Source organism: Meriones unguiculatus, chromosome 4 (assembly GCF_030254825.1).
Source record: "Meriones unguiculatus strain TT.TT164.6M chromosome 4, Bangor_MerUng_6.1, whole genome shotgun sequence".
Taxonomy (NCBI): Eukaryota; Metazoa; Chordata; class Mammalia; order Rodentia; family Muridae; genus Meriones; species Meriones unguiculatus.
In genome coordinates, this window is record NC_083352.1 from 69,570,944 (window position 1) to 69,594,449 (window position 23,506).

At 46.8% G+C, this 23,506-nt stretch overlaps 1 protein-coding gene across 21 annotated transcripts in view; it reads right to left on the reverse strand.

The window, feature by feature from the left end:
- Positions 1–61: 61 nt before the first annotated feature.
- The window catches only part of Camk2g (calcium/calmodulin dependent protein kinase II gamma), a 57,230-nt gene continuing 33,785 nt past the window's right edge, over positions 62–23,506 (reverse strand). The window contains exons 13-22 of one of the 21 annotated variants that reach the window (XM_060382076.1): positions 22,215–22,277; positions 20,231–20,274; positions 13,653–13,685; positions 11,439–11,507; positions 10,237–10,281; positions 8,576–8,624; positions 7,055–7,168; positions 4,900–4,975; positions 2,411–2,655; positions 62–2,040 (exon numbers count right to left, since the gene is read on the reverse strand). In XM_060382076.1, coding sequence (XP_060238059.1) covers positions 2,033–2,040; positions 2,411–2,655; positions 4,900–4,975; positions 7,055–7,168; positions 8,576–8,624; positions 10,237–10,281; positions 11,439–11,507; positions 13,653–13,685; positions 20,231–20,274; positions 22,215–22,277 — 746 coding nt within the window. In that variant the 3' untranslated portion in view covers positions 62–2,032. The other 20 variants (XM_060382075.1, XM_021642965.2, XM_060382080.1 and 17 more) reach the window with 20 other exon arrangements.

Consider the following 23,506-nt stretch of genomic DNA (forward strand, 5'->3'; position numbering starts at 1 on the left):
TCACGCAGGCTGCTAAAATCCAAGTTCATGGCCATGAGCCTCCAAGAGCAACAACACAATGGACTGTTTAAAGGTTATTTTATTAAATATCTTCAAGGTTTCATTGTAACAAAGCTATGAAGGGACTACCAACATTCAGAACAAACACTATTTTTAAATTATTTCTATGTCATCATGCAAAAGTTCTGCATCAAATGCCTTCCATTTCCTGTTTAAAAGGTGTTTTTTTTTTTTTAAATAGTCTATTAATAGTCTATAGATGCTGACATTAGCCCCAGAAGTGGAGTAAGAACGCTAAGAAGTGGAGCTGGAGCAGCCATATGAAGCTATGGGTCTCAATGAGCTCTAAGACCATTTGTTGTCTTCAAGCCAGCGAAACCAAACCCTGTCGGGAAGGTATTTGTGGGCTGGCACTGCAGGCTGCAGGGCAGGAAGGGACTAGGGTCCAGGGTCTGAGGCATGCAGGCAGTGCTTGAGGAGCCTAGCTAAATTCAAGCACCAGCACCCATGAGTGTCTCCTCTTCTCAGCTGGTTCCAAAGTTTGTAGTTCTGTTTTTTCCCAGCTCCTGTGCCTCCTGAAGGCCAGCCAAGGAGCTGAAACCTTACCCACGTCCCCCACCCCCCAAATGCAAATAATAAGTTGTTTGGTGGGAGGGAACCAGACTATGACCAATTGCTCCTCCATTATCTTCTGTTATATGCTTAAGTTATAGATCTCTTCTTCCTGGAATGAAACTCCTTGAGCACAGAGGGACAATGAATGCAGGAGCCTTGGCTCTGGACCCCCTTTTTGGGTACATGCAGGTGAGGGGGTGATGCCCATGCAGACTGTCCAGCAGAAAGTCTGTACTTCAGTTGGTCAGTAAAGAGCCTCTTCAATGAGGACACTCCTCACCCAAGCAGTCAGTTCAATCTCAAACACAGGGAGAGATGGGCGTGCAGCATGGAAGAAGGGAGGCAGCCCAGAGGGCGGCCAGAATGCATAGAAACAACCAACTCTTAGGCTACTGCCTCACTCCTCCCATCTCACAGGGGCACTTGGCAGAGGGCCCAGATGAGAGTCAGCATGGGGACCACCACCATGAAAATCCAAGACAACGATGGTCCAGATCAACACAGAAACAGAACTGCCAAAAGTGGCAAAAGGAGCCCTGGCCAAGGTCTGGGTCTCTCCTTGTTAAGTCAGGAAAACCAACAGGAGGCAAAGTAGCAATCCCTCCCCCTTCCCATCTGCAGAAATCAGGCCTCAGTGCCAGGCCCACGTGCACTGTGCACCCTATAGAAATGGATGAGTGAGGGCATGTCAGACTAATGTGAGGTCTCTCATCAGCTTCGTAGCGGGCACACTTCTGCAGCACCAAATCTCTTCTTGTCCACGCCAACTGCAACAGTCCAGTGAGTCCAGGCCTTCGGTCCCGAGGCCTCTGCTTCGCAGCCACCTCCATAGCAGGCTGGGGGTGCTGCGTTCTCTCCCGAGTAGGTCCAACAGCCACGGTGCTTTCCTCCATCTCACTCACTGTCAATGCATGTTCTGAAGAAGTCCACTCAGACCTGGGTGATCAGGCCACCTCTGGGGCTGCAACCACACCATGGCTCCCAGAGCTCTGTCAAGAGTCCTTGCCTGGTCCCCCTGAGTCCATGGGGGCCTGAGGCCAAGCTCGCCTCTTCAAAGCTGGTGGGTGAGTGAGCCCACTGTTTATGCCTGGATGAACGTGTCACACAAACTCCTGCCTTCTTTCAAGCCCAAGGGCTATCAGTTGTTTTAAAACGCATCATGGTTTGAATTCCATTCTCTTTCTCTCAACAATCTTTTTCTTTTTTTTTTCTTTTTTCTTTTTAAATGTAAAAAACACCTCGGTACAGCAGAGACAGACACGAAGGGCGGGCGGGAGGGCTGCATGCAGGGGCGTGCATTGGCTGCTGCCGCTTTGTAATTTAATTGTTTTAAACCTCAAACGAACATGACTGCCGCTGTCACTCAGGCCCTCCAGAGTCACTGGCTTCGAAGGTTCAACCTCTAGTTGGAATCTCCTTATGCCCCTGTCAAACAGAATAGAAGGTGATAGAACAGAGGATAATGAACACAGAGAAGTTCTTGGGAATTTTAGTACAAGGCTAAGTCGCTTGAGTGGGCAGGGGATGGAGGGATAGGCTACTGTTTAAAGTATCTTAATCCTCACGATCCAGGCAGGAATGGACGTAGAACCACTATCCCCCTCTTTTGATAACTAAAGAAACTGAGGCTTAGCAGGGGGAAGAATGCATGCAACAAGTCTGGAGTCTGTCTGATTACAAAGCACAGCTTATCAAAACTACGCTGCCCAATCTTTGCTGCCTCTACGATGGTCCATCCCTCTTCCCGGGTCGCCACCTCTCCCCCGCCCAGGCCTTTCTCTCCCACCAGGTGCACCTGTGGCTGAGCTCACTGCAGCGGTGCGGCAGGGGCCCCTGAGCAGTGATAGTGGACGTTGAGCCACTTGCCATCCCGGCGGTGCCACACCCGGGTCTCCTCTGACTGGCTGGTACGAGGCCGACCCTGCCCGTCGATGTACTGGGTGAGCCGGATATAGGCGATGCAAGCTGCGTCCTCCCCAATCACGTGGACATGTGGGTTTAGGATGGTGGTGTGGATGGGCTTGCTGTTCTTGGACAGGACTGCAGGGGGCAGGGTGGGGGGTGGTAGGCATTAGGCTTGGGTACTCACATATTCCTGCCAGGCTGCACTAGCAGCCATTTCTAGAATCCCCAAGTGGCCCCATATTCCCAGCCAGAGGCCAAGGTCCCCTATTACATTAGTTTCATCCAAAAGAAAGAGAAATGTAGGTAACAATAATAGCGACTAGTCATTTCATTAGGTATTATGCTAAGGTGTTACATGCAAGAGATGAATTTCTTCACCGATATTATTTTCTTCACTATAAGGAGGAGAAAAAATAAAATAAAATAAAATATTTAAACTCAGGACTATGTGGTTTTTCTACTTGGTTAGGCAGATATTTAAAAGTTCTAAGCTTATTTTGCCCCTAAAGTAAGGCTAAAGAGAAAAATCATAAAAGCAATACATTCAAAATCAATTTGTGACTTAAAAAGGCACATTAAAGTTTGAAATCCCCAAAGCACCTAGCTCAAGATGTCACTCAGGTTTCCAGGGTTCTCTGGGTTTGGGAAAGCAAAAGGAGTTGGAATGCCATTATCAGCATATGCCTTGCATGTGGTGATGCTTCTGCTCAGATTCCCTTTAGTTCATTCCTATGCTACAGAGCCTGTAAGAGACCTCCCTTGGAATGAAGAGAAACACTGCTTTTGGCTATCAGAATTACTTAGATAGCTAAGGGATTACGCAGGCAGCTATGGATATGGGGAGGCAGTGTGGGGGTGGGAAATAGCTACAACATAAAACTTAGGGCAGAGTAAGAGTCGCCTCAGATAAAGCGGACAAGAGGAAGGACAACTGAAGAATGAGGGTCTAGGAAAGTGGAGAAAGAGATGGAGGGTGTGATGATTCAATTCTGGGACTTCCAGGAACTATTCAGACTATAAACTTCCCCCATCCAGATGCTTGGTTCCCTCAGTGTCCAGGGTGTCCTCGCCACAATGTCTGACCTCTCTGATCACCATTAGTGCTACTACTTGCTTACACATTCTTATCCTGTTTTTAATTTCCTTTACTGTGAACCCTGCAGACACAGAGCTTTATTACTACTTGCTGAGGTCATGTTTTCTTAATCTTGAAGAGTTTACAGTCTGTCTTTGGTGATGTTTAAGCGAATACAATGACCCTAATGGTGATGATCAACAGTGCCTTGATACAGCCACCAAATGAATGGGCACTCAGCTTTGAAGCAGTGCCATTTAAAAGCTGGCAGGGCACAAGGAAGCGAGCATACAGAGCAGAATGCAGCAGGAAGGGCAGAGAGGAGAAGAAGGGTAACTAGGGTAAAGGGTGGGTGGGGACAGAGGCAGGGGTAGAAGGGCAGGCAGGAGTATGTCAGCAGCACGAACCCACTCACGATTCTCAAAGTAAAACTTATGGAAATCCATCCCCTCCACGAGGTTACCAAGGGCTTCTGGCTCAAAGGAAGTGAGGCCTGGGTCACAAATCTTCCTGCAGAAAAGAGGGCCGGGGATGGGGTAGAGGGCAAAAACACAGCCCGTCAGGCCTCTGTGGGAATTATGTGCCTTCTTCATCAGCTGTATCTGTCTCACAGGTCAGCTATTGGCTATACCAAATAGGACAACACTATTACTCCAAACAGGACCATGCATGGAGATAACCCCTGTACAGATGTAGCCCATGGCAGCTCAGTGTCCAAGTGGTTTCCATAGTAATGGGAACACGGACTGTCTCTGACATGAACTCAGTGGCTGGCTCTTTAATCACCTCCCCCTGAGGGGGGGGAGCAGTCTTACCAGGCTACAGAGGAAGACAATGCAGCCAGTCTTGATGAGACCTGACAGGCTAGGGTCAGAGGGAAGAGGAGGAGGACCTCCCCTATCAGTGGACTTGGGGAGGGGCATGGGAGGAGAAGAGGGAGGGTAGGATTGGGAGGGGATGAGGGAGGGGTCTACAGCTGGGATACAAAGTGAATAAACTGTAATTAATAAAAAAATAAATTAATTAAAACAAAAAAAAACAAAACAAAAAAAAACAAACAAACAAAGACAACACTCTTGAGGGTTTGCCTTTGCCTGCAGAGCCACTTAGCAATCCTACCCATTCACCTGGTGTCAGGCTCAGTTGTGAGGAGTCTACCTGGGTGGGACCCTAGCCTAGGGGCATAGGGGCTGACTGGGACACAGCTTAAGATCCAGCCTGCACGTCCCAGACAGTTTTTGGGAAAGAGAGGTAGGTGGACTTGGGAGACAATCAACATCTCAAGGCAATGGGTCTTTACTCACGTGTAGGCCTCAAAATCTCCGTTGTTGATGGCTTCAATCAGTTGTTCTGTGATCTTAATGATCTCCTGTTTTCGCACTGTCGGGAGGAAAAAAATCCACTGATTTACCTGCTGGGCAACTTCCAAAGGGACAAGAGAGCCTTCCTCAGTCCTTCAGGGATCCCTTATGATCTTTTGTTAAAGACACCCTCCTCCTCCTGTCTTTTAAGGCCCTGTGCAGGAGGAGTAAGCCCACTCTTCTCCTCAACCCCCTTCTGGCATCTGCAGAGCCAAGGACTACCTCCTTTCTAAGCCCATCCGGTAGTTGTGGGTCTGTGGCCTTTGCCACCTTCTCCATCAACAACTAGGTTGCAGAAACCATCTTCTTTTTAGCAGCTGAGTAGCCTATCATATCATGAGCCCTCTAGTCAGCTTCTGTATTCCATCCTTAGCAGGCTTATCAACATTAGATATGGCTGTTCTGTCTCTAACCACTTAACTTTTCTTACCAGAAGGGGCTCAGCTAGGCTGCAGTTACTACCACACTCATAGCCCTTATCCAGTGGTCCAGAACTTAGTCTTGGACAACCTGCCTGGGAGCAAAATCTAAGCTAGAGATGAAGTTCCCAAAGCATGAACAGACTAGGTTGGATACTTGGTTCTTTTTACACCACTGATCTCTTCCATGGAGTTTTTCTGGGATAATGGATCTTGGGACCATGAATACCTTTGATAGTCTCTCACAAAGAGATTAGCCACATTGCCCTTGAATAAGCTGCTGAAAAACAAAAAACAAAAAATAAAAAAAAACAAAACAAAAAACAACCTAGAAACCTATAGCAGTTCTCATATGAGGATGTGTTCCTACAGAAAATCAAGACAAGACTGAGAGGCAGGTAGGTTGGTGCCCTCCTTCCCTACCCAAGGGGCACATGGTGACATCCTGCTCTCAGGGTTAGCTCACTTACAGACAGAGCCACTATTAGCAGGGGGTGTCTCTAGCGTAAGGGCGAACTTGGACTGAGTTCAGGCTAACCCTGACTGTAACTGGAGCCCCAGGCTGGTCCAGGCCACAAGCCTTTCCTCACAGGTGCAAGAGGCTGTAAGACAGACAAATGCGAGCATTAGAACAGTACCAGCATGACATGGCTGGGCCAGCACAGCCAAGGGGAGTATCTGGGAGGGGACAGCATAGCTGAAGGTACAGCCAGGAGGGACCTCCACACAGACCACTGATGGTGGGCAGCCCTATGTGAACAAGAAGAGGCTCGGCGGGGAGAGGGGGGGAAACCAATGAGCTCCATTCTTTTTCTGGAGAAGCAAGCAGGTATGTCTAACATAACACTTCCCTGAGAGTTCCATCAAACTAATCTGGAGGACCTGCCTGGGGTCCTGTGGGTAAAGAAGACTGGATTTAGAAACTCTGTAAGGATAGACAATGTGGGGCAAAGAAACCAAGAGAGGCATACTTAACACTGAACTACAGACAAAAACATGAATCTCAGGAACCCTGCCAACTACTTCAAGTGGGGACCCCTTCACTGGGCCCCACTCAACAGATAAGGAAATTGAAGCTCTTGGAAACTAAGATATTTCACAGACTTTTGAAGGTAGCATAGCTGGAATTTGTTTCTTTTGAGACAGTGTCTCACTGTGTAGCTAGACTAGACTGGCCTTGAACTCAATGGAGATCCTTCAGCTTTAGTCTCAGCCTCCTGAATACTAGAACTGTAACTGTGTAGCACCACACTTAGCTAAGATTCAAAATTAGGTCTGTCTCATTCAGAGCCCATGCTTTTCATATGGCTGAGATTCAGAAAATACTAAACCCGACACAATTCCTAGGCTGTTGCAATGCACCATTGCCCTTACTCCCACCATCCTTCTCATTGTTCTTCCTGGCTGTTGCCAAAGCAAGGTATGCTACACATCCCAGGGACTTTCTACTCCCAACTTCCACACCACGTTTCCCCACCCACTCTTCTCTTCTCTAGGCTCCAAACTGAGGCCTGTCTGGGACTAGTGCTTCCAGCAGGTCCCTGCCCCTGGCAGACACCATGCCCCTAAAGCTTACTAACAGGCAGCTGGGCTAGGCTGACTGCTCTTTGGGGAATCCCTGAGGGGCTTCAGGAAGAGCCAGGGAGTTGGAAGCCAGAATGTGCCTCCCTCACACTTACTGGCTGAGGAGCAGAGAGAAGGCTGGGGCTGCATGCCTGCAGAGGGGGCTGTTCTGTCCCGGGGGCTCCGTCCTTCGGGCACCAAGCTGCCATTCCCAGTGCGGAGCGGGGCAGCTAGCCGGGCAGGGCAGGGCAGGGCAGGGCAAGGCAGAGCAGCCAAAACAAACAGAATAAGGCAGGTGAGCGAGCAAGCCGGACAGGACCCAAGCCACTGGCGCTGCAGAGCCGGGGCAAGGTGACGCCTGGGGCTGCTGTGGACACCGGACCACATCCCACTCAGCTGCCTCTGCCAGAGAGGCCTCCCAGCTGGGAACACTGCAGAGGTTCACAGACCTAGGCTTCCAAAGGAGCCTTAAAACAGCCAACATAAGGACCCCTGCTCCCAGAAAAGATATTCAAGAGGGCACGAGACCACAAGTCTAGCGGTGAAGATGCCTCGTACTCTGTCAGTACCACACTGATCTGACACTCCCAGCAGCCCGAGAAGTACTGTTTGTACTAACTTATATGTACACACTTTTGGTGTTTTTGGGTCCCAATGTCATGTGGTGCAGTCCTATTTTTTCTGATGGACTGGCAGAAGGTCACTTACTGAAAGCATAGGCAGAAGTTCTAAGAGGCCAACCCAAAGAACAGGAGGAGATTCCACTACACTGGTTATATTCCATATAGCTCTTGGCATCCTGGCGCCAGCCCCAAGTTTAGGCTAGTGGTCATGATAGGCCTCCAAAGACAGGCCAGCTGAATGTAGCTTCAGACACCAGATCTGTTTTAATTCTGTCACTCCTGGCCAGAACTCTGGACCAGAGTCAATTGGGAGCTGTCCTGGTTTTTTTTCTGTTGTTGTTTTGTTTTTGTTTTTAAGATTTATTTATTTATTTATTATTTATACAGTATTCTGCATGCCTGTGTACCTGCAGACCAGAAGAGGGCACCAGATCTCTTATAGATGGTTGTGAGCCACCATGTGGTTGCTGGGAACTGAACTCAGGACCTTTGGAAGAACAGTGCTCTTAAACCTCTGAGCCATCTCTCCAGCCCAGGGTTTTTTTGTTTTTTTTTGGTTTTTTTTTTTTTGAGAAGAGAGGTGCTGGGCTAGACAAGTGTTCTCCCATAGATCTATACCACAACCCTTTGCCTTCATTTTAAAACTCAAAGTTCTATATTCTAAGAATTACCTTGGTCTTGGGAAAACCAGGACCCATTTCTGCAGATGCCTCTGCTCCGGGATGCCCAACCTCATTACCAACAACTGGAACAGCTCCCTAAGCCCTGGCCCTGGAAACCGTTAATTTGGCTAGTCTAGATTTTGGTAAAAAAGTTCTTTTTTGCTTCATCTACTAACATCACATGGGGGACCTCATATCTCAGTGCATGGAAGTAGCTGTTAGGTCAAGCCCTCCTGTAAGTATAAGGAGTCATCAACCCTAGTTCCAGTGACAGAAAAGATAGATGCCCTATCAACACTGAGGTACCTGGGTCACAGCTGGGGTCTCTTCCCCTTCAAGGGCCAGCACCTACCTTTGAGGTCTTCGTCTTCTGTAGTGGTGTTGCAGCTCTCTGTGGAGCCCTGTGGGCAAAAAGAACATGTGTGTGATCAGCCCTTGGAAGCTTGGAGGAACAGGAAGAAATGGGTTCCTACACGAGGTGCCTACAGGAGCTTCTACTTTCACCCCTGCTCCTTGATGAGAAACTCCTCAGGTCCCAGTATCCTTCCTGAGCTTTCCTATCAGGAAAAGCATCACATAGTCACTCATGCTAAAACTTTGATCATCATTCTTCTCTTTCTGTTATATCTCCATCAGTCAATCCAAAACAAAACTCAGCATTCCACCTTTAACATGAATCCTGCCTCTTCTTTTCAGATGCATAACCAGCTACACTTTGTCTGAGCTACTGACATCTGAGTACTGAATCACTACCACAGCTTCCAGGTTTCTGTACTGCTATTCTTGCCTTCTCCTTAGAATTGTTATCTCTAAAAATGTGGTCACAGTGAACTTATAAAATACTAGATTTTATCTCTCACCTAATTAAAAAAAAACTACTAGTAACTTCTCTTTGTTGCATATCTCCAGGAATAGTGGCACACACCTTTAATCCCAGCACTCAGACAGGAGCAGGCAGATCTCTTGTCAATTCAAGGCTAGCCTGGTCTACATAGGGAGTTCCAGGACAGAGCTACATAGGGAGACTCTGTCTAGAAACAAACAAACAGTCCTTCTAGCCCCTGAAAGTAAACCACCCTGAAAACCCTGCCTGCTTCTCCAACTTATTCACTCTTCTATCCCTTTGGCCTTGCTCACTAAGCTCAGATCTGCTTGGTTCTTTCAGGCATCACCCAGGCCAAGTCTCTGCACTTGCAGTGTCCTCTGCCTGGCAGCCTGCCTGTCCACCTCCTTCCCACTGATGGTTCATTTCTAGCTCAGATAATCCCCTCTTGAGAGGCCATTCCCTGACCACTTAATTAAAGGCCCTGCTCATTCTCTTTACTTTGTGCCCCTTTCTTCAGAGCACTTACCCACTATTGGGTTTTATCTTATTTGATTATCAGTATGTTATCCACTGGGTCATTCCCCACCCCAAATGAAAATTTGTTTTGTCCTCTTGATAGAGCAGAGCCATGGTATTTAGTAATGTTGGTAAAAAGCATGAGTGGGAAGTTATACGAAGGAGAATGCTGGCTGCACTCTTTCCTGTTTAGGGTGTATGGTACTCACATATGTGTGGATGTGAGTGCATGCATGGAGGCCAGAGACCGACGCTGTTTGTCTTCTTCAATTGCTCTCCACTTTACTTACTAAGGCAAGGTCTCTGGCTGAACCCAGAACCTGCTAGTTCAACCTGGTTAGTCTAACCAGCCAGATTGTCTGGGAGATCCTGTTTCTATCTCCCACATGTGGACCACCATGTGGCTTTTATGTGGATCCTGGGGATCCACACTCCAGTCTTCAGGTTTGCTCATAAGTACTTTATCCACCAAGTTCTCTCCAAAGCCCCTTCTCACTAAACTTCTTAACTCACGGAGTTAACTATTACCTCTAGCCTGGACTCCACAAACACCTCCACCTTGGGGTGCAGCCTACACGGAACATCCACAGAACTCTCACACCCCAGTGACTTAGTCCATCTGTTTCTTGCTGAGGGAGAAAGCAAATCAGACTTGGTGGTCACCCACTCACCTTGATCCCATCTGTAGCATTGTGCACCACGGTGGTTTGTGGTTCCTGTGAGAGAAGATAAAAATTACCCTCCTGATTTGGGACTTAAGCTCATCCCTGAGGGATCCCCCACACCCTTACATGGTACCCTTAGAGACCCTATGATGACCACTGAGGCCTGCCCACCAGCCATCCCTATAAGAAAAAAATATACTGGCTCAACTAGGGTCCAGAGAAGTAGGAAAGCCTGGATTTAGTTGATGGCAATGGCTGGCAAAGAGAAGCTTGGAAGAGGCAGGTTCTCAGAAAGCTGAGAGGATGGGGCCTCGGTACTTGAATCTTGTTGGGTCTGAGGGTTCTTCCTAGATTGGAGCCTCATGGGGCAAATACACAAGAAGAGCTGTGGGATTCAGAGCACAGGTCAGGCCCTGCCAACAGTGTTCATCAAGGGGTTCACAGAAGACAGGGACACAGGGAAAGCAGAAAGATAATGTCTCCCAGTGAGACCTAGGATGCCCCTTTGGCAAGCTCAACTTAGGGAGGTACCCATTTCACCCACCTTCTGCCTTCCCTAGATGGACCTACAGCACCACACCAGTTAGCAAGAGGGTCCACAGGAAGTAGAAGGCATGATCACTTGTCCCTCTGTTCCCAGTCTCCTCCTTGCTAGCTCATCAGCTAGCCAGCACTAACAGTGAGAGCTCTGTGATAATACAGTATGCACTGAAGAACCCAGAAAGAACAGAGCGGCTCTCCAGGACCAGACAAACACTGGGGAAGTCCAGTCCTCCTTCCTGTTCTTTCTTGACTATGCAAAGGAAAGGCTGAGGCAGATTCTACAAGGAGGCCTCTAGAACTAATGATCAGATACCAAGAGAACTCCTACCCTGTGCTGTTTGAAGCAGCTCACCCCCTAGCCCCCATAACAGACCCACTAGGGGTCCAGCTTGGGGGTGGGAGGCCTAAATGGCAGCCCTGACCACTCTTTCCCCCAACAGCGAAAGGAGCAGGAGCAGTGGTTCCGCCATGCAGGATGGTGCAATGCCAAGCAGGAGAATGAAGGGCAAGGGGCCTGCAGGGCAGTACAAAGAGCAGTCTGCTCTATGGGAATCAAAAAAATGACAAAAGCTGAGGAGTTCTAGGGAGGTAAGGCAAGAAGAGGAAGTGGAAAAGGAGCAGGAGGCAGCCAGGGTCAGAGGCGGAGAAGCCGTAGTCAGAGGTACCATGGCCGTCTGCAAGGGCGCGGGCTCTTGGGCTGGGCTTACGAGACTGTTTTTGTTGTTGCTCTGTGGCTGAGACAAGAAAACAGATGGTTTAGTTCCTCCAGAGTCACCAAAGCTGGTCAGGTTTGACTCCCAGACCTCCCTTGTCCCGTGGTCTGGCCCAGAGGTGCTAGGCCTGAGGTGGCAACTGTAACACTATGCAGATGGGAGCAATGGTTAGAGAGATGATTAGAGAAGGAAAATTTGGGGAGCCCCAGAGACTTAGCTCTGAAGGCATCCTCACTTGTAGGACTACCAAAGATTTGTTTTAAAGCATCTCTCTAGAAATTTCCACTTTACTCTAGGTGCCATGTCACTATACAGTCACACCAAATACAAAGAAATTTAGGACTTTCTTCCCACATTACAGTGGAAAAGATGGTGACTTAAAACAGAAAACAAAACAACAAAACAAAAAAAACAACCCAAAAACCTGGGAACTCTGGCTCCCCTGTTGCCCTTCCCCCTGGCACCTGCATTTCCTTTCTCCCTTAAAATACCAGCTTGAGGCCTTATATGAAAAGAGGAGGAAGGAAATGAACAAGAATACCTGGCCTATGGGGTGTTGTCCAGAGAGGAAATAGGCGGAGTTCAACTCTGGGCATAAAATATAGCCACAGATCTCAGGGACCAGGACTGTGCTCTTCATCTTCCATCTGATAAATCTTAGACTTGATCAGTTGGAAGTGAGGGCAGAGCTCCAGGGAAGGGCAGACAAATCTCAGTGGTGGCTGTGGCTGTAATCCCAGCACTCAGCTCCCAGCAAAGAACAAGCCGCCCAGCAAACCAATATTCCTAATGGCAACATGACCACCAGGGATATTCCTTGCCTTTTAAGACATTACAGAGTGGACACAGCCAAGGAGGAGTGTGCAAGGGCTGGAGAGGGAGGAAGAAGACTGATCTCCAATGTAGGGAATCACACCAATGTTCTCTGCCTCTTCCGATTCCCTGAGCGGTTCAACCTGGTCTTACTGGGTTCCTTCTGAGTGTCAGCCACAAAGGAGCAGCCTGATCATCTGAGTTCTTCAACAGGCATGGAGACAAATGTGCCTCTATTCAGAGCGTAAGTGAAGACATGTTGATGGCCAGAATGCATTTTTCTTCTCCAAGGACACGCACAGAATGCATCTAGACTTTTCTACGCCTTGCCCAGAGGCCTCATGGACCAGATCTAAGCTATATAACCCCAGCTTGCTGTCAGTGGCTGAGATATCCTCAAACCTGGGGCAAGGCATGGAATCTTGAATCAATATCAAGTACTGCAAGATGCTACTGAATAGGTGTAGGAGTCTAGGCTGAAAAGGAGTCCCTGTGTTACACACCCCCTCCAAAAAAAAAAAATCACAGCAACTGCTGCCTTTTGTTTCTATCCTGAGACAGCAGAGGGCAGAGCTCTCCTGGCTCAACCACTGATGCTGACTTCCTGGTTGGGACCAACTGGACAAGGGTGCCCAGCCTGCAAAGCCCGGTTGACATTTAGAACTTTGCAGCGGACAGTGGATGAGCACTCCATGGTAAGAGAAGACTTATCTGCAGAGGACTGAGCCAACACCCAAGGGGCCAAACCTCTGGTTGTAATGGATGATTTTATAATGACTAGGCTGCTGTGTTCCCTTGATGCCCTGTGTCCCATGAGAAAAGATGCACTTATTGTAGTCTTTCAGTGTAGCTGTTCCCCCTGAAGGCTGGGTGGGCAGGCTACAATCTTGGACCAAGCAAGAAAATAGGATGTTCACAGATGAACAAGGTTAGAACCAGGAGCCAACCATTAGCTCTTCTCATTACATGGCTGTCTACTGAACATCGGGGCCCCAGGAAACATCGGCTCACACCTGGTGAACAGGCCTTATATCCTGAGTGACGGTCTCTGCCTGTGCTTGCTGCCTTTTCCCAAAATCCCTACTAGCTTTACTCCCTGCAATAGGCTGAAAGGGGCTGCCCAACTTCCACAGCAAGGAGTACCGTACCATACTTTCCAATGCCCATTTTTGAGGCCATTGGGTGACTTGGGCAATGGCCCCCGCCTGGCAGGACAGGCCACACCTGCCCACACAGCACAGACATGCAGTGAGGATGAGTGACGCACACGCACATGGCAGAATGGGTCTGCATGGCTGGCAGGCGGGCACAAGCAGCATGAAGTGGGCAGATGGGTGGGCAGGCAAGGCTCACCATTAGGTGCACGCTGGAACTTGACTTCCTTTTCTGGACACACCACAGCAAAAGGGAAAGAGAAGGGGAAAGAGGAGGTAAGAAGAGAAGCACAGAGACGCTGCAGGTTAGTGCACCAGCCTGAACTCTGCATCAGGGGAAAGAGGAGGAAAACAGGAGGGGGGAGAGGAAGATGGGGGACAACCCAGAGTCCAGCACCAGAGGGGTTAAAACAGTACACAGACCACAGGCACATACGCTCCTCCAGCTGCTAGGGAAGATCTCTTCTATTGGGTTTATAAACACAGGAAATTTAGTGTACTCCGAGAAGCACGTCTTGTTCATTCACAAGCATACCTGACTGCTGCAAAATTCTAGGTTTGAGTTTACAGGACTGGCACACTAACAAGGGTACCCATATTCTCTACGACTGCATCGGTCAGGGTGAGTAGCTAGCAGAGAAATAACAAAAGCTGCTATAGGATGTTCTCAGTTTTAATAACACTTGACTTCTAAACTCAGACCTCAATGAAGCTGTGAGTGCTATTCAGATAAAAAGACGGCAGACTCTTTATCTTACGGTTAAAAATTGATATTTTATTCCCTGTTAGCACAGCCATGCTGGTTTAAAAGACTTGCATGTTCTATTGCTTCTTCTCTAATTACTAGAAAGAGAAACACAGGAGTGCTGGAAGCCATAACTCCTCAACCTCCACTAGATGCTCAGGCCTCAGGTTTTGTGTGAAACAAGAACATCGAAATTTAAGACCAAACAGCATACTGAAAGCACAGCAGAGTAGACTAAAAGGCTAAGAGTAATTATAACTTCTCTAATTAGCTCACTGGGAGACAGAGTCTCCTTGGAATATGTCTGCTGTCTGACGATTGGACGTTCATGTAACAGTGTCCAATACCACTTACTGAGGGTTGTTCTGGGCACAATAAACGTATCTGAGAAATGGTTTTTGTCCCCATGGGACTAACATTCTACTTTAAGAAATATTTTCTGGAAGGGAGCTACTAATATTTAAAAGACTATTTCAGAGGATAATAGAGTAAGTGGGAGTATGTGCACCTGTATGAAAATGACATAATGAAACCCATCACTATGCATAATTTATATGCAAAACATTAAAAAATAAATTTGTCCATAATTTGGATTTGAATTAAAGGAGAAGAAAAACCTATGGTAGGCTTCCTTTTGCATTAGCCCTTTGTTCTGTTTTGAGACAGGGTCTTGCTATATAGTCTACGCTGGTCCTGAATTTGTAGTTTTTCTGCCTTACTCTCTCGTGTAGTTGTATCATAGGTATGTGATACCATACTGGACTTTGGCTTCAGCTAGCTCAAGATGCCTCTGACCAAGAATTAACATGCACTCCTGACCCCCTGCCTTCACCTACTAAGTATGTCACATGCCCAGATTGCATTAGTCTTTTGGATATGCTCAAATATGAGATTTATTTCCAAAATTATCCCTCAAAAGAAGGGAGTTTCCTTACGTGTGTATATATAAGGAAACTCCCTTCTTGTGATTTTTTTCCCCCTTTGACAGGTCCTCACTGTGGCCTACTATGACCTTGAACTTTAGCCTCAGTCTCCTACATAGTGGGATCTCAGGTGTGAGTCACTACACTAGCTAGTATTGATGCTTTGAAGGAAGGGCCATTATCTTACCTGCCTTTGTAAGTGTCTTAACAGAAGCCTGGCAGTTAACATTAGATTAATAAACATGTGCTGTGCTGATCACATTTGGTGAAGGTGGCTTTTCCCCAAGCTAAAACAGAGTACACGTCTCTAATGTTACCTCTGAGAAGGGGGCCAGGTATCAGTCCAGGCCCAACCTTGGTTCTGGTGATTTTCAGTGGCTGTTTGTCAAAGGCCATTGCCTTTGCTTTTACTTCCATTCAAATGAAAACCTTTCAGCACTGCTTTACCTGATGGGTACTATGTTCCTAGCCTTCTCCTGGCTTGCTCTGTTCTTCCTAAGCTGTCCTACAGGCAAACCAATCATCCTTTTCTGAAGCTGTTTCCCAGCGCCTGTCTTTCAGTTTTCTGCCCATCTTTTCAGGGCTCAGCCACACACAACTGGGCTCCTTCTCAACCAGAACACCAGAGCATTATTTAAATGCCAGATCACTTTTAAGAAACCATTTCTGACTTCTATTTAAAAACTACGTAAATTTAAAATTTTATAGTTAAAGGGTTCAGGCCTCTTTTTCATACTCAATTAAAACAAATACTCAAAGAATACTTAACTATGACCTTTGCTTTTGTTTCTTCTTTTTATTTAAAAACAAACAAACAAGCTTGGATGGTCCGTCTGGCCTGAAACCAGTTAAGCTGTGCAGGGGCCTCACAGAAGCTGAATATTTGTGGTTCCCTTCAGTCCTGCCTTCAAAAGTAGAGCTCACTTCTCTACAGACCCTGGGTGACTAGCATCAACCTTTAAAGAAGCCTGACATATCTCAAGTTCTCCAGTTCAAAGCCATGGGATCTGCTCAAACCCATGTTAGCTGTAGCAAACATGTCGCAGAAACATCCAAACAAAGGGAAGGAAACCTTTCTATGGACAAATTAGCTGAAGAAATCAAAAAAAAGCGCACTGGAAAGGGAAGACAGATTACCTTTGACTTACTAATATTAATGAATGGTCTAGGTGAAAAGTATGGAACATAAAGAAAAATCGCGTAACAGAAAAATGTTTAGAAACCTCGATGTTACAGAAATTCCCATCACTTAGCGATTAAATACTTCAGTGCGTTTTCTTCTGTTGGTTTTATTTTCCTGTCTCCATATTATATGTTGAACAAGAATCTACAGTTATGTTGTATTTTAAAAAATACAACTTAGGGGCTGGAGAGATGGCTCAGCAGATGACTTGATGCTGTTGCAGAGGACATGGGTTTAGTGTCCAGAACCAGAGCCAACTCCTAACTGGCTACTCAGTTCAAGATCTACCTGAAGAGGCCAGAGAGGGCCTCAGATCAGCTCTTGTAAGCCGCCAGAGGTGGGTGCTGGGGACTAATCTACAGTCCTCTGCCAGAGCGGCCAGTGTTCCAAACTTCTGAACCATCTCTCCAACTCAAGGTGAATACACTTCTAAATTCTATTAAGTGAATTTCTCATTATTATTTAATCATTTATTTACGGCTGGCTTTTAAAACAGTTTCCAATCTTTTCATATAATGTCATATAAAACAACTTTCTGCTTTCAGCTTTTCCTGTTTTGTATTACTTCTTTAGAATACTTAGAAGAATAGGTAGTAACATCTGTATAGCTTTGACACTGTATTTTTACAACCATCACTAACTTAAACTAATAATTAAGAAAATGGCGAAATCCCCCCTGTCCCCCTCATGGAGTTTCCCTATGTAGTCCTGGCACTCCCTCTGTAGACCAGGCTCATTGCTTCAATTTGCATTTCACTGATAGTAATAAGGCTAAAAAGTTGCCATTCTGATCTATTTCCCACTTCAGATGACCAATAAATCTTCTTAGATAATTTTTCTACTTTTTTTAAGTGGTAGGGATTATATTTGTTAAACACTTTAATAAGAGAATTTCCATGCCACCACACCTACTGCGAATATTTTCCTAGGCTCTCCATGTCTCCCACACCCCTGTCACCTACCTGCCAGTACTAAGAACTGTGCATGCGAGGCAAGTGCTCTATGGCTGCTCTATATTCCTAACAGTTGTAGCTGGTCCTGTTAACTTTGGTCATTCCTTTCTTAAACAAATACTTGTTTCTTGGCCTCTTAACCCATCACAATAGTGAAACCTTCTTCTCAGAAAACAAAACAGACAAACCAACCCCAAAAAACCCATAGCATTAAACTCATTTACCAAATACATGGCAGAGTCAGACATACAGAGCTAGGTTCTCCACACACTTTCCTGTTTACCCAGCCATTCTGTTCACACAGCCTCCTCCTCGGTACTCCAGCAGAGTCTAGCATTGTTGCGCATTTGTTCTTCTCCAGTATCCAATTCCTTTGCTGAAATCTTTTTCCAGTGCCTTAATAACATATAACTCCAATTATTTTCCTTCTATACTTTTAATTTTCAGGTTTAGACTTACATGGGAGAAGGAACGCATTAAAATTCAATAGTTAATTTTGTTTCCCATTCAAGGTCTCTGGAATCTAAATCTCAGGCTACATCCTGAAATCAATTTTTGAAATATTTATTCTTATTTTATGTGTATAGGTGTTTTGCGTTCATGTATGTCTGTGTACCAAGAGTATGCAGTGACCACAGGGGTCAGAAAAAGTCATTGGATCCTCCGGAAACAGAGTTACAGACAGGTTTGAGTTGCCACACGTGTGCTAGGAACTGAACATAGGTCCTCTGCAAGAGCAGCTCAAACCAGTATTTTTTTGGTTTGTGTGTTTTTGTGTGGTGTAGGGGATCAAACCAAGAACCTTGTATATGCTAAGGAAATACTCTATCACTGAGATACACCCTTGGCTCTGGAGACTACATATATTATAATTACCTTCTTATGTTAATGTTATATGGCTATACTAGATAGTCATCTTTGAAACCATATTTAAAATGCTGGGTCTGTCAGACACTGGGTTCACAAAGATGGACACGATGGCATTGGCCTAGAGTCCCAATACTCTAGGGGAGACAGAGTTCAAGGCTAGGGATGGATGCTTTCCTGGGTTATACCACGTGATTCCCAGGGCCATTAGAAACATTTCCATTGGATTTGCCAGTTGTTCCTTATCTATGAGACCTCATAGAAAGCAGAACTCATCCCATCTGAACTAACACTTTTCTCATAACCCCTTTGTCCAACAGTCAAGGCTAGAAACCTTGACATTGTCACATGATGAATCTTCCTTTCCTTCCTTCCGTCTTTCCTTCCAGGGTCTCTCTATATAGCCCTGGCTTACAATGTAGATGAAGTTAGCCTCAAACTCACAGAAATCTACTTGCCTCTGCATTTTTCCCCTCCCTCTTTTGGTTTTTCGAGACAGGGTTTCTCTGTGTAGTTTTGGCTGCCCTAATTCCTCTACTGCAACTTAGTCAGGAGAATCTGGTCAATAGTTCTGAGCATTTTCCCTTGATATCCCTGACCATCTATTCTTAACATATCTTGACAGCTCTGCTCACAACTCTTTGCTTCTCCCATTCACCCATGTACACTTAAGACATCTCTCTATTTTCCTTATTACAGTACATATGAAGGCTATCTCTGGCCCTTCCAATCTCTTATTATCACTCTTACCAAAGCTTCCTAAATCCAGCATACACTATTTCCCACAGTCTAGCTCAACCAGATTAGTAAGGGGCTGTTTTGTTTCCTTCAGTGCCAAGGAATGAAACCCAGGGCCTTGCTGTTCTCTACCACTGAGCTATAGGGCCCCACCCCTACAGCCCTAGGCATAATTCTGACTGCTTTTTCCTCTCAAGCTGGCTCACTCTTACTAACCTTCTACATCAGCTTCCCAGGTACTATAATGCCAGGCATGTGCCACCACACCTGTCTTCTATCTTTCTACCATATCTTGCATTCTCGTTGGACAGAGAACATCACTGTATATGATAACTCTTACATATGTATTTTGTTGTTTTTATGTTATAAAGATAATGTGTCTTGTTTTAAAGAAAATGCATTCAAGAGGACGAGGAAAAAAAAAAAAAAGCTGTTTTCCTGTCTTGCCCTCACCTCTAACTCCATACCTCAGAGACAATTACTAAATGGGCTCATCTTCCTGTGCCCCTTAAGCTTCTTTCCAGAGCTTCTTGGACTGGACCATTTAGTTGAGGACTTATTTTCCTATTTCGTTTATTCATCTTGCTCATGCTCATGAACCAGAGAGCTGGGAAAAGGCCCAACTTATGCATTTGTTAGAAATTATGGTTTGGATAATTTCTTGGTTTGAAATTCTTCAATGTGTCAGCTGGTGGGTCTCAAGACAGTATGAATTCCTATCCGGTTTCCAGCCTCAGGGTACTTTTGTCTCCAAAGTAACTACCCCTTTATCCTGTGGGTATTTCTAGCCACTTTTTTTTTTTTTTTTTTTTTTTTTTTTTTTAAATCTCAGCCAGGTGGCCCTCTTATTCCCTGACTCATACAGGAAAACTCCTTTACCAGATGGGAATGATCTGTGACACACATGTCGCTTCACTTACAGAAGCTTGAGTCTCTCAGGGGCATCTGACCTGGGATCTGGAAGTGGTTTACAGAAAAAAAGCAGAAAGAAAGTAGTAGCTTCTGGTTCCCAGTACAGTGGCCTGCCTGAGTTACTATGGCACACTGGCTTACTTTGATTAAAAGAGATTGTGCAAAGAGAGACAAGATTAACCAAATGGCTCAAACAAATCAGAAACTTAGAGAATCCAGTTCTGGAGATGAGGCTGGTGTATAGGGGTCAGGCTCAGCTTTAGGAAACTGTAACCTGGATCATTCCCCCAACATCTTTCCCATCTACCTTAGGTGAGAAGACACATATCCCTTCTTCCCTCTCAGGCCAGGAGAACTAGCTAGTCTGAGTACAAAGGCTTAAAACAAAACAGCAAGGACAATGTTCCTAGAGAAAGGGAGGACAAGGTGCCTAGAGAGGGCTAGAGATATACCTACCTTGACACCGCCATCTGACTTCTTGTTCAATAGGCTTTTGGCAGCTGTGAAAACAAAGAGGCAAGTCATGTCTCCTGCACCACATCCTCTCTTCAACCTGGCAGCCAGATCTGCAAGAAACTGCTGCGCTAACAAGGGGCCAGGAGCCTCCACAGCTCTGAAAAAGGCCATTCATTCCAGTAGCTCCTCCGCAGGAAGGGCATCTCGAGGGGTTCAGAGCCATGGCACTCTAGGACCTTCTTTGCCATGATGAGGGCTCAGTGGAAGCAGATACCCTGTGCTTAGGAAGAGAAACCACATTCGGTACGAGAGCTTCCTGGGTGGGCACTGGGAGGGCTGTCCTCAACAGCTTCTCCCCAGGCCAAGAAACAGAGTGCCAATGTGAAAGGGTGAGGACTCCAAATCTAGACACCATGGAAGTCCTCTTGATGGAAGGATGCAAGACATCTCCGGAGTTTTCTCAAGAAAATAGTGTCACAGTTCACCAAAGAGACCAGACGTGAGGACAGACAGTCACAGACACAGAAACCAGGACCACCTACAGGAGGGTTTTGCCAAGGGGCTGAAGCCTTCACTGGGCAGGACCTCATCAGTTTACTGGGCTCTAGCTATTGCCCTTTCCCATTCTCTGAATCCACGAGCAGGAAGGACTGGATAGAATTATGAGCTGCCAAACAGATTCCAATCAGCCACAGGTGATACACCAGGCAGATGGTGACACCAGAAGGTCACAAAGGTGACCTTCATAGGAAGGCGGCAAACAGAGGGTGGGAGAGCTCATCTCAACTCTCTGCTCCACCTCAATACCCTAAATTTGTATCTTGGTTCTACCACTTAGTAGCTGGTGTTCTGTGCCTGAACATGAGTGAGACTCAAATTCTTTATTTGTGAGATGAAATGAAACAGCACCTAGGTCACAGGAAAGTAGGTCACATGGGTTCCAATGGGACCATGCCTAAAAAGCACTTAGCAGAGTGCTTGGCATGTAAGAGCCATTGCTCATTACCATCACTGCGACTACCGCCACTGTACTCTGTTCCTCAGGTGGCCATTCCTATCTGAGCTATGTTCAGTCTTTCTCCAGTGAGAGAAAGACCATAACTTCATCACAACATCTTGTTTCTCAAAAAAGGGCCATTAGCCTTATCGCTGGTCATGCTGTACGTGGGCAAGAAAAGTTTGAATGTGTTAATAGCAGTAAGCCTGACCATCTACTGTTACATTTATCAGTTGGTTCTCAACTCAGGGTGCCCACTAGAATCACTTGGAAAACTTAAACACTTACACTTATCCCATCCACTAAGGATTCTTATTTTGTGTAGGGTGGGACCTTGGCATCAGGATTTTATTTTAAGAGCTCCCAGGTGGCTGGTGGTCCTATATAGGCAAGAGCTGAGAACCTACAATATAAATGTTCTTCAGTATCTCTGTGTTACTTGTTAAGACCATTACAGAGATGAGAGAATCAGAGGCGGGAGAGCTGACATGATTTGCTCAGTGTATGACAGGGCTAGAATTTAAGCCAAGGGATGGCTGATCCTACAGATTCTGTACTGCACAGCCTTTTAGACCTGGAGGTCTATAAACTCCAGGCTTCACAATTTTGAGGCTTTCTCTGAGGCGTCACCACTCTCGAGGGCGATGCACACGTCTAGTCTGCACCAGATGCTTCAGGTGATGCCCAGGTTTGTTTGCAGGTCAAGCCCTTGGGCCACCTGGAGGAGAGGCTCCTACTGCCCAATTCTAAGTCCCCAGGCTATTGCCTCCTGAGAGTTGGCAAGCGCCCAGCATGCATGGCTGGTTAGGGGGCCTTCATAACATCAATGTGCTTGCAGATGCCAAGTTAGGTGGTCCGTATGGCATGCCCATCTCAGCCCGCAAGCATGGGACTCGCCTCCCTGGTGAGTGGGCCTGGCATGCTGGCCCTACTGTTGGGGTGGCAGGGAGCCAAGGCAGGCGGTCGGGGAGGACTCATGCCACGTACCTTGCCCGGCCAGGCCGGCGGCGCTCGCGGCAGGCGAGGCGGGGGCGGAGCTCTGCCTGCCAACTGAGGGGATACAGTCTCTCAGTGCACAGAGCTGCCGCAAAGCCACAGGGGCCAGTCAGCAGCGAGCATGCCCCAGCATGAGGCGGAGGCACTGGCCGCCCACGCACAACAAGGCCTGGGTGGCATGGCCAAGCCAGCCGAGCTGGGGTACAGGAGGCACCAGGGGCAGACTGAGGAGGCAGGAGCAGCCAGCCCTATAGCAGTCTGGGGGCCTGTGAGGCTTCAACAGGCTGAAGAGAATACCATGCCTCTACTGAAGAGAATACCATGGCAATGGCTTCATTGTTTGTTCCATGATTACTTCAAGTTAAGAGCCAGCAGGTAAAAGCCTGAGCTGGTGGGAGGCATGTGCCTTTTCTGAGAAAATCAAGCTCTGTTTTAAATGAGCCTGTTAGTAGAGTGTCTGGAGCACAGAACATGTCCCTCACATTCCAAGTAACAGAGGGATTAGGGCATGGGAAGGCTCTCTCGTGGCCCGTTGGCAGCTACCTTTATGGATAAGCCCCAGGTCCTTCCTCTCCCTCTAAGGAGTTAGCAAAGAGAGGTAGCTCTTCGCAGTCTGTATTTCACTGTACCCTGGAATGGAGATGCCCAAGAAAGGAGGTCCATAAACTAAACAAAGGCTGTCAAAGTTAGATGTCAACATCTGTTCAATACTACTATACCCCATGGATCAACTTGGGAAACAGTCTCGTTTGTGCCAAAGAAACAAGTGACTATCCTTTATCACACCTGCAGAAGTCTCTGCCTGTAGCCCTGTCCTCGCCTGTCCTAAATTCAGGGCAGAAGAAGCCAACATGGAAAGCTTGCAGGACTGTTTTGGACTGTTTTGTTTCTACTGTTCCTTCTGACCTAGGATAAAGCAAGCTCAAAGGCCAGAAGGCTCTCACAGGGTGATTCAATGCTCTTTCCTAAGAGAGCCTGACTGCCTGAAACCAGGACACTAATTTCCTGAAGTAGAGAGGGAGGCTGACATGCAACCCAAGATCACAGGACAGGGCACTTGCTTCTGACGGGCCAGACTACACAAGAAGCAGCAGCCTGTCTACATGTTTCTTTAACTTAGAGGAGAGAGGAACTGTCACTCTATAGGCAGTATAGAAATGTCCTCGAGTGTCCTCTAAGAAGGCTCTGAAATCAAGAAAATAAAACCGGAAGTCCTTACAGGGTAAGGAGCACCATGGGGGGATTGGGACAGGGGACACTACTCTATCTCCTGCTTGCCAACT